This window comes from Medicago sativa, chromosome 7, assembly GCF_051527215.1.
Source record: "Medicago sativa cultivar Bolivia chromosome 7, Bolivia_mono, whole genome shotgun sequence".
Taxonomy (NCBI): Eukaryota; Viridiplantae; Streptophyta; class Magnoliopsida; order Fabales; family Fabaceae; genus Medicago; species Medicago sativa.
Window position 1 is genome coordinate 57,470,441 of NC_140755.1, and position 13,328 is coordinate 57,483,768.

At 43.3% G+C, this 13,328-nt stretch overlaps 2 protein-coding genes and 1 long non-coding RNA gene across 3 annotated transcripts; all 3 read left to right on the forward strand.

The window, feature by feature from the left end:
* Nucleotides 1-375: 375 nt before the first annotated feature.
* On the forward strand, nt 376-1,130 carry LOC146907052 (uncharacterized). The gene is made up of 2 exons (XR_015019478.1): nt 376-557; nt 652-1,130. It is a non-coding gene; the product is annotated as an uncharacterized LOC146907052 (long non-coding RNA).
* Nucleotides 1,131-3,536: 2,406 nt separating this feature from the next.
* On the forward strand, nt 3,537-7,215 carry LOC146907053 (uncharacterized). Its single transcript, XM_085729026.1, has 2 exons — nt 3,537-5,009; nt 5,197-7,215. Exons 1-2 carry the CDS (start codon nt 3,537-3,539, stop codon nt 7,213-7,215), a joined length of 3,492 nt encoding a protein of 1,163 aa, XP_085585152.1.
* Nucleotides 7,216-8,261: 1,046 nt separating this feature from the next.
* On the forward strand, nt 8,262-8,785 carry LOC146907054 (uncharacterized). Its single transcript, XM_085729027.1, has 2 exons — nt 8,262-8,358; nt 8,478-8,785. Exons 1-2 carry the CDS (start codon nt 8,262-8,264, stop codon nt 8,783-8,785), a joined length of 405 nt encoding a protein of 134 aa, XP_085585153.1.
* The last annotated feature ends 4,543 nt before the right edge of the window (nt 8,786-13,328 follow it).

The following is a 13,328-nucleotide window of genomic DNA, read 5'->3' on the forward strand; positions in this document are numbered from 1 at the left end:
TATTCTGTTTTTGGAACCACAAGAAACAAAACTACATGAGTTTGTTTCCTTCTTACTGACCCTAAATTTGTTGGTCTGATTCTAATTCTCTAAAATCAATTACGTTTTTGAACCTTACATTTCTGATAGAGTTGGTGATGTTGGAGTTGTGGGCTTAGCATACGAACATTTTAGTTTTATTAGATTAGCAAACAACATAAAAGGGCAAAAGAAGTGTATTTTGGACAATCCTTGAAGCTTTTCTAATTGGTTTGTATACTTTTTTTTTTTTTTTTTGAAGGAAATTGGTTTGTATACTTTTATTATTTCTTACTGATGAAGGAATTTTCATTATTCTGCTCCTGTTGTTTTTAACTTTTCATTTTTTTCATCATAATTTTTCCACATACAGCCATAAGATACACTGTATTCTTCCCAGATCTTACGTTGATAACTTGGAAACATTTATGGCATTTGAAGAAACTCAAAACCTTCCAAGCTTTGGTTACCAAACCACTAACTCAATCATATTTCATTTTAACTACTACGAAGGTATCCTAACATTATAATTATCAAAGGTTGGTATGATTGAAAAGTACTAGATTTATGACTATTATAGTAAATCTCATTTACAAGACATTTTTATGATTTTTATTAACTAATAATGAACAGGAAAAGAATTTCATGTACATGGTAGTATATCCAATGCATCTATCACAAGAAGAGGAAAATCATCAAGAACAACATTGAAAGATTGATTCAAAACGTCTAATTCTAAGGGGTACAAGAATCTAATGAAGTAGTAGCTTTTCAGCTAGGACAAACATAGAATAGAAATAAAGAAGTTTGATGCACGAGGTTTGAAGAGGATTTAATTTTTAAGGTAGCATATGAGAAATTGTTTATGAACACTATGATTGGAGTTTGGAAGTGGGAGCGAAAGTGGGCAATTTTGATACAATTTCTAGGTTCTTGGCTGGCTTTGCACAAATTATTACGATTGGATTAGGCGTTATATGTGTAATTAACAAACCACCCTTGTTTATAATCCATGATTGTTAGAGGAAAATTTTGTAATGTGACTAAGAAGTGTGTTTTGTAATGTGACTAAGAAGTGTGTCAAATTTGAGACAGATCCAATCTTTCGATTATTTTCAAGACTTTCGATTATTTTCAATTACGATTATTTTCACAGGTTAAACAACATTAATAATTTAATTTTACTCAAGAATGATAATTGGGAAAGCACTCTTCGACCGAGGATATGTTTAACATATTCTCAATTGATAACTACTTTACTTATGGAAAATTCTATGGTGAAGTCATGAGAATGACTTTTCGGATGAAGTTAATCCTCAAATTATATTATATCTCAGTTTAATTAACAAAATGACCATTTTCTTAAAAACCCTGATAAATTAAACCTTTGTATGTTGATTTTTCTCAAGGTTCCAATTCTACAATTTATGGGGAAAGAAACAGAATAAGTGAAAAAATCTAAAAATCATGTGATTATACACCGAAAATTAACTAGTTATAAACCGATTTTTACAAGGTTCCAATCCTTCAATTAACAAAACTCCCCTTTTCTTAGAAATCCTAAAAATTAAATCTTTATAAACTAATATTCTTCAATTTCCTCAAAAAACAAACAGGATAATGAAAATTCTAAAAAATCATCACATCCTCCTCCATACTGATATTCGCCTTCAACACATAGATTCTCATTTGTGCACTTAGATTGAAATTCTACTTGATATTTTGTATGAGGACTGATTTGTAATAAGGTAAAATTCAGTCTTAGAGTGGTCCACCAGCAAGACACTAGCTGACATGACATCAACACAGTTATACTATTGGCTAAAACAAATTAACTTTTCCAAAAAAGTCAGTTTACTGACTGCACCGTAGAAGCTCCCTTTACTTATATATAGGTTCACGTACATTAACCAAAGCTTGCTTTCCTAGATTTCAACTATATAATTCAATCTGTGTACGAACTTAAATAACAATAAATTATAACAATTATCTAAAATTTTGAGCTTTTTCTTCATAGATAACGTTCCTCATCAAGGTCGATACTAGTAGGTTAAGAGCCAGATTGAACTCTGACGAACAGAATGACTTAAATGGGCATTTTCTTCATAGAAAGAAAATTTGTAGCAATAATATCTTCCGTTTATAGTAAAGAGAGAATGTGACATAAGATTTTATCTGGAAACGGGCTTATACAATCACTCATCTGCATTCCAAAATGAAGAGGATCATCAAAAAAAATTAATGCAATAGCACTGTAACTCAAATTAAGCCAAGAACAATATGAAAATTTTAAATATCTCTGCAAGATCACTCAAATTAAGCCAAGAACCGTATGAAAATTCAAAAGCACGTTTAAGTCTAATAAATTTAATAATTTCATTGATTAGATACTGATAACAACACTATTCAACAAGGAACAGAATTTTAACACTTCAATTGATTACGGGCTATACTCTAATTGATTGAATACTGCATTTCTTACTAAAAAGAACATGTAATTAGGTGCACACAAATAATAAAAATCAAGGTGTTACAGTTATCTTATAATTAACTTATGTCAATCGAATTGTGGTCCTTCAAAAGACATTAACAAGAGAACATGTAAAACCATCGAGCTTGCCATTGCGTCCAACATTAGTGATTTTACATTTTCGATTGTCCCCCGAAGCTACCTTAGGTTATAGGACTCGGAACATAGATTTTTCTACTGTTGTGTGATTTAAAAAATCATTCCTTATTGTAGTTGAACAAATCTATATTTGACATTATGTTATTTTTATGTACTCAAATTTTCTTAGTTACCTATTTGTTAGTAAGAGGTTATTTTTAATCTTATTTATCAGATCAAAATAAGCTGACTTAAAATGGATATTTTTACCTTAGTGTTCACAAGAATACATCACTAGGCATGTACCATTGCATGGATATTTTTATCTATAATTCTGCAAAAGTACTTAGACTAAATTACCATAGCATGGTGAACCGTCATAATATTTCCAAAGGCCTAGAAGCCCTCCAGAAAGGCTCTAAGGCCTCCAGAAAGGCTTTAAGGTCTCCAAAAGGGCTCAGGCGCCCTCAGGGAGGGCTCCTAAGGCCTTGGCGCGCTCTTCTTGTAGCGCCGCCTCTCCAAACCTCTAGAAGCCTCTAGAAACCGCCTAAAGTACGAGAATACCCTTATTGCTTGGGAACCAAGCAATCAAAACCCAAGCCCATAACAGGCTATAAATACCATTCTTGAGAGCATTCTCAAGGCATCTAATCATCAGCTTAAAACCCTAATATACGATTCCTAAACCTAGAATCCTTACCGTACTTTTTGCAAGTACAGTTGGCGCCGTCTGTGGGAAAAGGTAAAACTGACCTTGACCACCATCTCTCTGGATCGCAAATCACGATTCCGAGACCGTTAAATCGTAGAACATCCAGATCGTGAAAACCTTTTTACGATTTGGAAACCCCGCCCTTTTTCACCAACCTAGATCGCACCTCACGAACGATCTAGAGAAAAGCCCCCAAACATGGCAACACAAGAAGAGTTGGAATCCATGCGAACCCAACTCGCTCAGCTGAAGGAACACAACGACGCCCTTCAGGCCTCGATGGAAACCATGCAACAAAAACAACAGGACGAGAGAGACGAATCGCATCACGGCGAGATGGATGATCCAGAACCCCAGCCCTTGTCCGCCGAAATCTGGGGTGCACCAGTCCCGGAGAACTTCAAGCCGCCTCACCTTTCCTCTTTCGACGGGAAAAGCGATCCTATGGAGCATGTTACGGCCTTTAACACTCGCATGGCCGTAGTCGGGGCCCCCGACTCTCTAAAATGCAAACTGTTAGCCGGCACTCTCTCCGACGTCGCCCTAAGGTGGTACATGAACCTCCCGCGCTTCTCCATCATTAGCTATCAGGATATGACAAGGAAGCTTATCCAACAATTCTCTGCCAGTCGCCATCGCAAAGTACCGGCTACCAGCCTTTTCAACGTTCGTCAAGGACACAACGAGTCTCTCAGGGATTACCTGGCGAGGTTCAACGACACGACCATCAAAGTAATCAATCCCAATAAGGAAGTGTTCGTCGGAGCTTTCCAGAACGGTTTGCGGGCGGGACAATTCAACGAATCTCTAGCACAGAAGCCCGCCGACTCCATGGAAGAAATCATCGCCAGGGCAGACTGCTACATCAAGGGCGAGGAGAGCAACGCAGAGAAAAAAGCCAGGGATGCCAAAGAACGCGCATCTAACAGCACGGAACGACGACCGTATCAACCGACAGCCAACAGGGAGCGAGCCCATTACAGAAGACCAGACAGGCGACCTCAAGCGCCCTATTATCACAGACCACGCCCGGAAGACTTCACGCCACTGAACACGAGACCAGAGCGCATTATGAAGGAGGTCTACGAAACCAAGTTAATACCAGACCCACCTCCAACACGCCTTCCTATCATGGGAATGGACAAAGACAAATGGTGCAAATATCACAAGATACGAGGTCATGACACCGACTCATGCATACATCTCCGCCGGGAAATTGAAAGGCTAATCCAAGACGGGAAACTGAGAGGATACGCCAAAGACAGAAGAGATGAAAGGCAAAAAGCAGACGATAAAAAAGAAGAAGTGGGCGCGGAGAAAAGACACACACTAAACACCATTTCAGGCGGTTTTGCTGGGGGAGGAGAGTCGAGCTCATCTCGAAAAAGGTATGTGCGACAGGTGATGTTGTGCCAGGAATATGAAGAACGAAATCATGACCACGAGCTTGACGTATCTTTCTCGGCTAAGGATTATCGGGACGTGGTGCCGCACGACGATGACCCCATGGTTATTACTTTGCAAATCTTTAAGTGGGATGTAAAAAGGGTGCTGATAGACCCCGGTAGCTCTGCTGACATACTTTACTACGACACATTCGATCGAATGGGTTTGGACCCAGAGCAACTTCAACCTTTTAAAGGAACGCTGGCAAGATTTACGGGCGAACAGGTCCATATACGAGGCTACATCACCCTCAAAACAACTTTTGGAAGCGGGTCTCACGCCAAAACAATTCGTGTGAGGTATCTCGTAGTAAACTCGCCTAGCTCCTATAATATCATTATAGGGCGCCCTGCTTTCAACCTTCTGGGTGGTTTCTTGTCCACAAAATTTTTGGTGATGAAGTACCCTTTAGACACCGGGAAGGTTGGAACCATACGTGGCGATCAGAAACTCGCCAGGGAATGCTATCACAACAGCTTACGGATACAAAAAAACTAAGAAGAAGTCCAGCAACGAGATAACATATGAAGTTAACCTGATCGACCTCGACCCCCGAGAAGACTTCCAACAAGAACGATTGGAGCCCTCTGAAGACTTAAAAGAAATCTCTATTGGCCCGGAGTCCCATCATAGTACCAAGATTGGAACGTTTCTGCCCCCTGAAGAAGAGGTCGCCTTGGTAAACCTGCTACGGAGGAACTTAGATCTCTTCGCATGGCATCCGTCTGAAATGCCAGGGATGGATCCTAACATCGCTTGCCACCATTTGTCCATCAAGCCGGGCGTAAAGCCTGTGATACAGCGAAAAAGAAAAATGGATGAAGAACGAAGAAGGGTCGTAGACGAAGAAGTTAGAAAGTTAGTAGACGCCCACTTTATCAGCGAGATAAAGTATCCTACATGGCTGGCCAACACTGTGCTCGTAAAGAAAGCGAATGGAAAATGGAGAATGTGCGTAGACTACACTGACCTAAACATGGCATGCCCCAAAGATCCATATCCCCTCCCTAATATTGACCGCTTGATCGACAACGCCTCAGGATACAAAACCCTGAGCTTTATGGATGCTTATTCCGGCTACAACCAGATTCGAATGGATCCTTTAGACGCCCCCAAAATGGCGTTCATGACCAACACCAAAAATTATCATTATGAAGTCATGTCGTTTGGCCTCAAAAATGCGGGCGCCACTTTCCAGCGATCAATGGACACCGCCTTTTCTCAGCAAATAGGACGCAATTTGGAAGTTTATATTGACGACCTGGTAGCAAAAACCAAGGAGGGGCGTAACCACACTGATGACCTTGAAGAGATCCTAAGTCAGGTTCGGAAATACAATATCCGCTTGAATCCAACGAAGTGTTCTTTCGGAGTACAAGCCGGAAAGTTCTTAGGTTTCCTCCTAACAAGGCGAGGCATTGAAGCAAATCCAGATAAATGTCAAGCAATTATCAACATGCGAAGTCCCTCTAGTGTCAAAGAAGCACAACAACTCACAAGAAGGTTGGCGGCGTTATCTCGTTTCCTATCCTGTGCCGGCGACAAGGCTTTCTCGTTTTTCGCCTCCATTAAAAAGAAGGAGAAGTTCGACTGGACGCCAGAGTGTGAAGACGCTTTCCAACAGATAAAGAAGTTTTTGGGTACTCCACCTATTCTCCAAAGACCAAGTCCGAACGCCATCTTATTTCTATATCTGGCGATCTCAGAAAACGCTATGAGCACAGTCCTAGTGGAAGATTCAGAAGCGGGCGAGAAGCCTATCTATTTCGTCAGCAGGGTATTTAAAGGAGCAGAATTACGATATCAGAAGATAGAACGGCTGGCCCTAGCCGTAGTTACAACAGCAAGGAAACTTCGTCTTTATTTCCAAAGCCATAAAATTGTCGTCAAATCTGATTACCCCGTCAGGCAAGTTCTTGGGAAGCCTGACTTGGCGGGAAGGATGGTGGCTTGGTCTATTGAACTATCCGAATATCACGTTCAATTTGTGCCACGAGGAAGTATCAAATCCCAAGTCTTGGCAGACTTTGTTGTAGAACTCACCTCGCCAATACAGGAGACGCCCCCTTTTGTATGGCTCCTGTCTGTGGATGGCTCATCCAACTTAAAGGGTAGCGGCGCGGGCGTGATCTTGGAAGGGCCAGATGACATCCTCATAGAACAATCCCTCATATTTGAATTTAAAGCAAGCAACAACCAAGCCGAATACGAAGCACTGATCGCCGGCATGACCTTAGCAAAAGAAATGGGAGCTGAGAATTTAAGAGCCAAAAGCGGCTCTCAACTCGTAACGAGTCAAATCACGGGTGAATACCAGACAAAGGATGCCCAGCTCTCAAAATATCTGGCCAAGGTGCAGGACCTCGCCAAAAGGTTTGCCTTCTTCGAAGCAGTTTATGTGCCCAGAGAACAGAACTTCAGAGCAGACTAACTGGCAAAACTCGCCAGTACCAAGTGTCCTGGTAACAACAGAACAGTCATACAAGAGGTAATTGATGCTCCCAGTACGAGGATGGAAGAAGTACATCATATAGCCGAAGGAACCAAGGGTTGGATGGAACCCCTACTCAGATACTTGACGGGATCATTCACGCCCGCCAACAAGGAGGAGGAACAAATAGTGCGGAAACGAGTTTCAAAGTTCGTCATCATATCTGGCAAACTTTACAAACGCGGACGAACGACTCCCTTGTTACATTGCCTAGGGGAAGAAGAGACTCACCTTGTTCTTTTAGAAGTCCACGAGGGCGTGTGCGGCAGCCATATTGGCGGGCGAGCTTTAGCCGCCAAACTCCTTCGCGCGGGATACTACTGGCCCACCATGCTTCAAGACAGTTCCAATTTTGTCAAGAAATGTGACAAATGCCAAAGGTTTTCTGATAAAAAGCACGCTCCGGCGCATGAATTGACGTCTGTTTACTCTCCTGGGCCTTTCCACAAATGGGCGGTTGACATCGTTGGACCCTTTCCACTCGCCCCTGGGCAGTTGAAGTTTCTCATCGTTGGCGTGGATTACTTTACTAAGTGGATAGAAGCAGAGGCGGTCGCCAAAATAACAGCAGAAAGAGTGAAGAAATTCTATTGGAAAAAGATCATTTGTCGTTTCGGCCTCCCCAAATACATAGTGTCAGACAATGGGACTCAATTCGCAAGCGCAACAGTCGTAGACTTCTGCAAACACCTGGGGATTCAAGCACAGTTCGTTTCCGTAATTCATCCTCAAGCTAACGGACAAGCTGAGTCAGCCAACAAGGTCATCCTTAACGGAATCAAGAAAAAACTGGAGGCCGCCAAAATCTTATGGGCATAACAATTACACGAGGTAAGAATGATGGTCAAATGTCTTTCGAATTAAATATGTTGCTTCGTACATAATAATATAATTCCTTCCAACTATCATAACCTATACAAACACCATGTCGATCGATGTAAGTACAGGTGCTATGGTCTTACCACACTACCCCTCATTCTACGACGATGGAGACACCCTTCACTATGGTCTACGGAACAGACGCCATGCTCCCAGTAGAAATAGATACCCCTACTTGGCGTCGTGATACCTTTTCGGAAGAAGGTATCATTATTTTTTAGAACAACTAACCTTGTTTGCATGCAGGAAAATTTCTTTATTTTTTATTCGTCTATGACACATGAAATTCATGGGACGTTTTCTTTACAAAGCAAACAAAATAGGTATGGCGGTTAGCATGGACGTCATTGATGAAGTCAGAGAACAAGCCCACATCAAGGAATTCGCCGCCAAACAACGAGCAGCACGACGTTACAACTCCAAGGTGGCACCCCGAGATATGAAGGAGGGTGACCTTGTCCTAGAGCAAGTTGTTGCCCCAACAAGGATAGGAAAGCTTTTTCCCAACTGGGAAGGACCATACATGATTCGAGAGAAGTGTTCTCATGGAGCGTACAAGCTTGAAGAACTAAATGGCGAGAGCGTTCCGCGTACTTGGAACATAGCTAATCTGCGACATTATTATAGTTGATTCTTTTTTTGCCTATAGTCTAGATTTATGATTTTTTTTTAGTGCGGATGCTGTAACTATGACTACTGTTATTTCATTATTCAATAAATATAAGGTTTGGGTAGCACTCTTTTCCCCTGCAATGGCAGGGGTTTTTAACGAGGCGCCCTCTCCTTTTTTAAGATATGCTGATCCATGAACTGTCTTCATTTCCTACTGTCATTTTGTATAGACTAAGGACTGAGCCGCCAAAAGAAACGAAGATGGTCCAAAGGACCTGCGAGCCTCCAGCAACGTCAACCTTGATAAAGGCTCTGGCGGGAGTCGACTATTTAACTCGCCAAAAGAAACGAAGATGGTCTAAAGGACCTGCGAGCCTCCAGCAACGTCAACCTTGATAAAGGCTCTGGCGGGAGTCGAATATTTAACTCGCCAAAAGAAACGAAGATGGTCCAAAGGACCTGCGAGCCTCCAGCAACGTCAACCTTGATAAAGGCTCTGGCGGGAGTCGACTATTTAACTCGCCGAAAAAAAAAACGAAGATGGTCCAAAGGACCTGCGAGCCTCCAGCAACGTCAACCTTGATAAAGGCACTGGCGGGAGTCGACTATTTAACTCGCCAAAAGAAACGAAGATGGTCCAAAGGACCTGCGAGCCTCCAGCAACGTCAACCTTGATAAAGGCTCTGGCGGGAGTCGACTACTTAACTCGCCAACTCGAAAACACTTCATGAAGTTCGTCCAATCAAAGTCGACCGAGGATAGTTATGCACCAAAGGGGGTAAGCCTCTGCAGAAGCTCCGACGGTCACAATTCACTTTGCCCGAAAAATCGCTGAACGATCAAAAAACGACCGCATTCTAAGGAGTTTTGAGCCCACCATGAACAAAGCTTAAACAAAATAGAATTAAACATACACGAAAACGTACGCAAGTGATGTGGTGACCTTGTTAAAATTACAGCTCATTGCACACCCCCCCCCCCCCCCCGACGCCGAATGCACTAGGCGAGGGTCGAACATTCATAGTCGCTCCACATAAAAGAGGCTCCGGCGAGGGTCGAAGTCGCCTACGGTCACTCTTAAAGAACAATTGACCGATAAAGAGGCTCCGGTAAAATGAATATTGAAGGCAGCAAAACCTCAAGGGTCGGCGGGATGACCTCGCCTTTCATCCCAAACTGACGCAAAAAATAGACAAAATTAAAGGAAAAACTCGACAAACAGAAAGATACGCGGTATACTAAAATCTTTCCATAACCTAACATAGAAATAAAAGTCGCTGACACAGCAAAAAGACCATCAAAACATTGTTCAAAATAGTAAGTTAAAAAGGCGCTTCGCAGAGCCGCCGAAAGTTAAATTACAACAAAAGTGCAGAGCAAACAAATAGAAACGGGCATCATTCATCATCCACCAACTTGCCGTCAACTATAATCTTGAATGGATCCAGGTCATCCAGCTTCGCGTCAGGGTTAAGCAGCAGCACCTGTTCAGTAGCACGATTGAAACCATTTTCGAAGTATACGGCCAGAGAACGCCTTCCGTCATCCACAGCCAACTCTGCCTTCTCCAAAGCGGCAGCTTTCTCATCTCTCTCCAATTCGGCGGCCTCCTTCGCCTTCTTCATCTCCTCCAAAGATTCCTCTGCAGACTTCTTGTCTTTTAACGCCTTTGAAAGACGCCCCTCTAAACCAACCGCTTTGTGTTTCCACTTCTCCACGTCCTCTGAGGCATCCAGTTGCTTCCTCTCCACCGCCCCATACTTCAGTTCCAAAGCATGGGTCATTAACAAGACCCGCAGAGCGGCTGTACCCGCGTCAGCAACTGAGTCGCCAACCTTAGCTTTCACTGCGGCTTCGACGTCAACCTTGGCAAAGGGCACCTTCTCTGCCATATACCTACAAGGACGACAGGGATAAACGCATTCAATATGGAAACCCATGCTACGGAAGAAACTACAAGAGAAAAGAGCATACCATCGGAAGTCAAATTCCGAGTGCCAGAACGACTCCATGGCCTCATCGTTAAGAGAGGTACCGCCGACCTCTCTACCCTCCGTAGGGCGACTTCCTCCAGCCTTGCCCCCCTTGGTGGTCCTTGACTTTTTTGGCACGGGGGAATCGGCCCGCACGAGAGCATTTCCATCACTCCCACCTTCGGAACCCTCCACCTCGATCATGGCAGCATCATCTTTAGCAGGCTCCTTCCTCTTCAACCTTCGTAGCGACACGCCCGCATGGTTACTTGACACATAGCCATCAGGGTTCTTACTCCTCTCTAGCTCAGCCAGATATTTCTTCATCTCAGCTCCAGTTAAGGGCATCATTTCTTCTGCAGAAACAAACAGACAAGATTAGTTCAAGTAATTACCAAGAAAAATTCGAAGATCACAAATAAAACTATTAAAGACACTCACGCAAGTAAGCTGCCAAGCGAACAGCGTCGCCCTCTTTGTTCAATAGTTCATGGATATTGGTAAGAGGGACAGTCTCCAAAAATTGAACTAGCTTCTGCTCGTAGGGGGACATCTTATTCAGATCATACCCCTTCACAGCTAAAGGATCTTTAGTCCAGCGTAGCGGAATTTGGGTTTTCCGGCCATCATCACAGAAGCAGTAGAGCATTCCGGTGCACCTTGCACCCTAACAAAGGTGTCACGCCATTCCTTTTTGAAGTTGCAAGCATACGGGGGAAACAACCTCTTTCCCGAATGAGCAGATATGGCAATCCAAGTGCCCTTATTTACATCCTTGGTGCCATAGAAGCAGAAGAACACGCCAACGGAAGGCTCCAGGCCCAAAGACTTACACAAAACCTCGAACCCACGAATAAACGCCCAACTATTTGGGTGAATTTGTGTGGGCACCACGTTGAGATATTTTAAAACATCCACTTCAAAGGGAGTAAAGGGAAGCTTCACGCCAAACTCCTCAAGTACGGCGGTATAAATAAAATAAGACTCGTCGCCCTCACCCGCCATCTCCTGGTCGCAGACACGTTCGTCTGGATCACAGGACAGCAAAACGACATCCTCCTCCTGACCAGTAGCAGAGATGTCAAACTTACTTCGGAACAAATCCATGGCGGCGACGTCGACATATAACGACTCCTCTGCTCGTACTTTTTCAGCAAATTCAACCATTTCTAATAACCTAGAAGAGGAACCAGACGAAAAGTTCTTAGACGGACGAATTTCCCAACACTCGTCCTCCTTACGATTTGTTCCTGAAGTAGCAGACACAAATACACAATCAATATCGCTACCTGAGTTAACACTAGATTCACTGGACAAATCGCTAAATAAATCCTCCCCATGAATCCCTTGATAATAGACGTCCCAGTTTATAATCCCATTAGGACCGGTTGCATGCCTCAAACACTCCTTCCTCAACTGATCCCTTTCAACTGAATCAGTGGGACGAATCAACCTCCCTTCCTCGTCACACTCTCTAATCAACACCATACCTAAAGTTCGAACCCTCACAAGCGCAAAAAAATAAATAAAACAAAGAATAGGGAAGGAAGAATACCTGTGAAAGAAAAGAAGAAAAAATCCGTCAAAGCTGCTTAAACCGGGAGAGGAACGAGCGAAATGAATAAAGAGATGAAGAAGGTTTGAAAGCCAAACACGGTCTTTAAAAAGACGGAAGCCGCCTCGGGAAGCGTGTCCAGAACGATTGAGCTACACGACGGAACAGGATCATGACACGTGGTGGCCATCGGGGAACCACGAGAATGCGAAGCGTTTGGCGAGCCGACAGACCGCCCTACAGATCTCTAGTACACGCCACACAAGCAAAACACGTCGCCTAAATACAGAGGTAGGACGTAGTCCGCCAACGGCCCCTGGCGTATAAGAACCCGCTACCGAGAATCCAAACCACTTCGCCTTGTCCCAAGACTCGGGCTTGGGGGGCTGTGAACCACCAAAACCTTCCTAGAAGACTTGGTGACCTCCAGAAGGTCCAGTCCCACGCTATCATCACTTCGCCTTGTCCCAAGACTCGTGCTTGGGGGGCTGTGAACCGTCATAATATTCCCAAAGGCCTAGATGCCCTCCAGAAAGGCTCTAAGGCCTCCAGAAAGGCTTTAAGGTCTCCAAAAGGGCTCAGGCGCCCTCAGGGAGGGCTCCTAAGGCCTTGGCGCGCTCTTCTTGTAGCGCCGCCTCTCCAAACCTCTAGAAGCCTCTAGAAACCGCCTAAAGTACGAGAATACCCTTATTGCTTGGGAACCAAGCAATCAAAACCCAAGCCCATAACAGGCTATAAATACCATTCTTGAGAGCATTCTCAAGGCATCTAATCATCAGCTTAAAACCCTAATATACGATTCCTAAACCTAGAATCCTTACCGTACTTTTTGCAAGTACACATGGTTACAATACAAAAATAAACGGACTGCTTCAGCTTATATTTCTATGACGGTATTCTATTTGTACCATTGCTGGATTTCAAGCCAGTTATTGTAGTATTTTTACTACAATATAGTACTTTAATGATCAAAAGTAAAAAAACCAAAAATTACATTAGTTCTTTCGTTTAACCTGCAGAGAGCAAACTTAAAA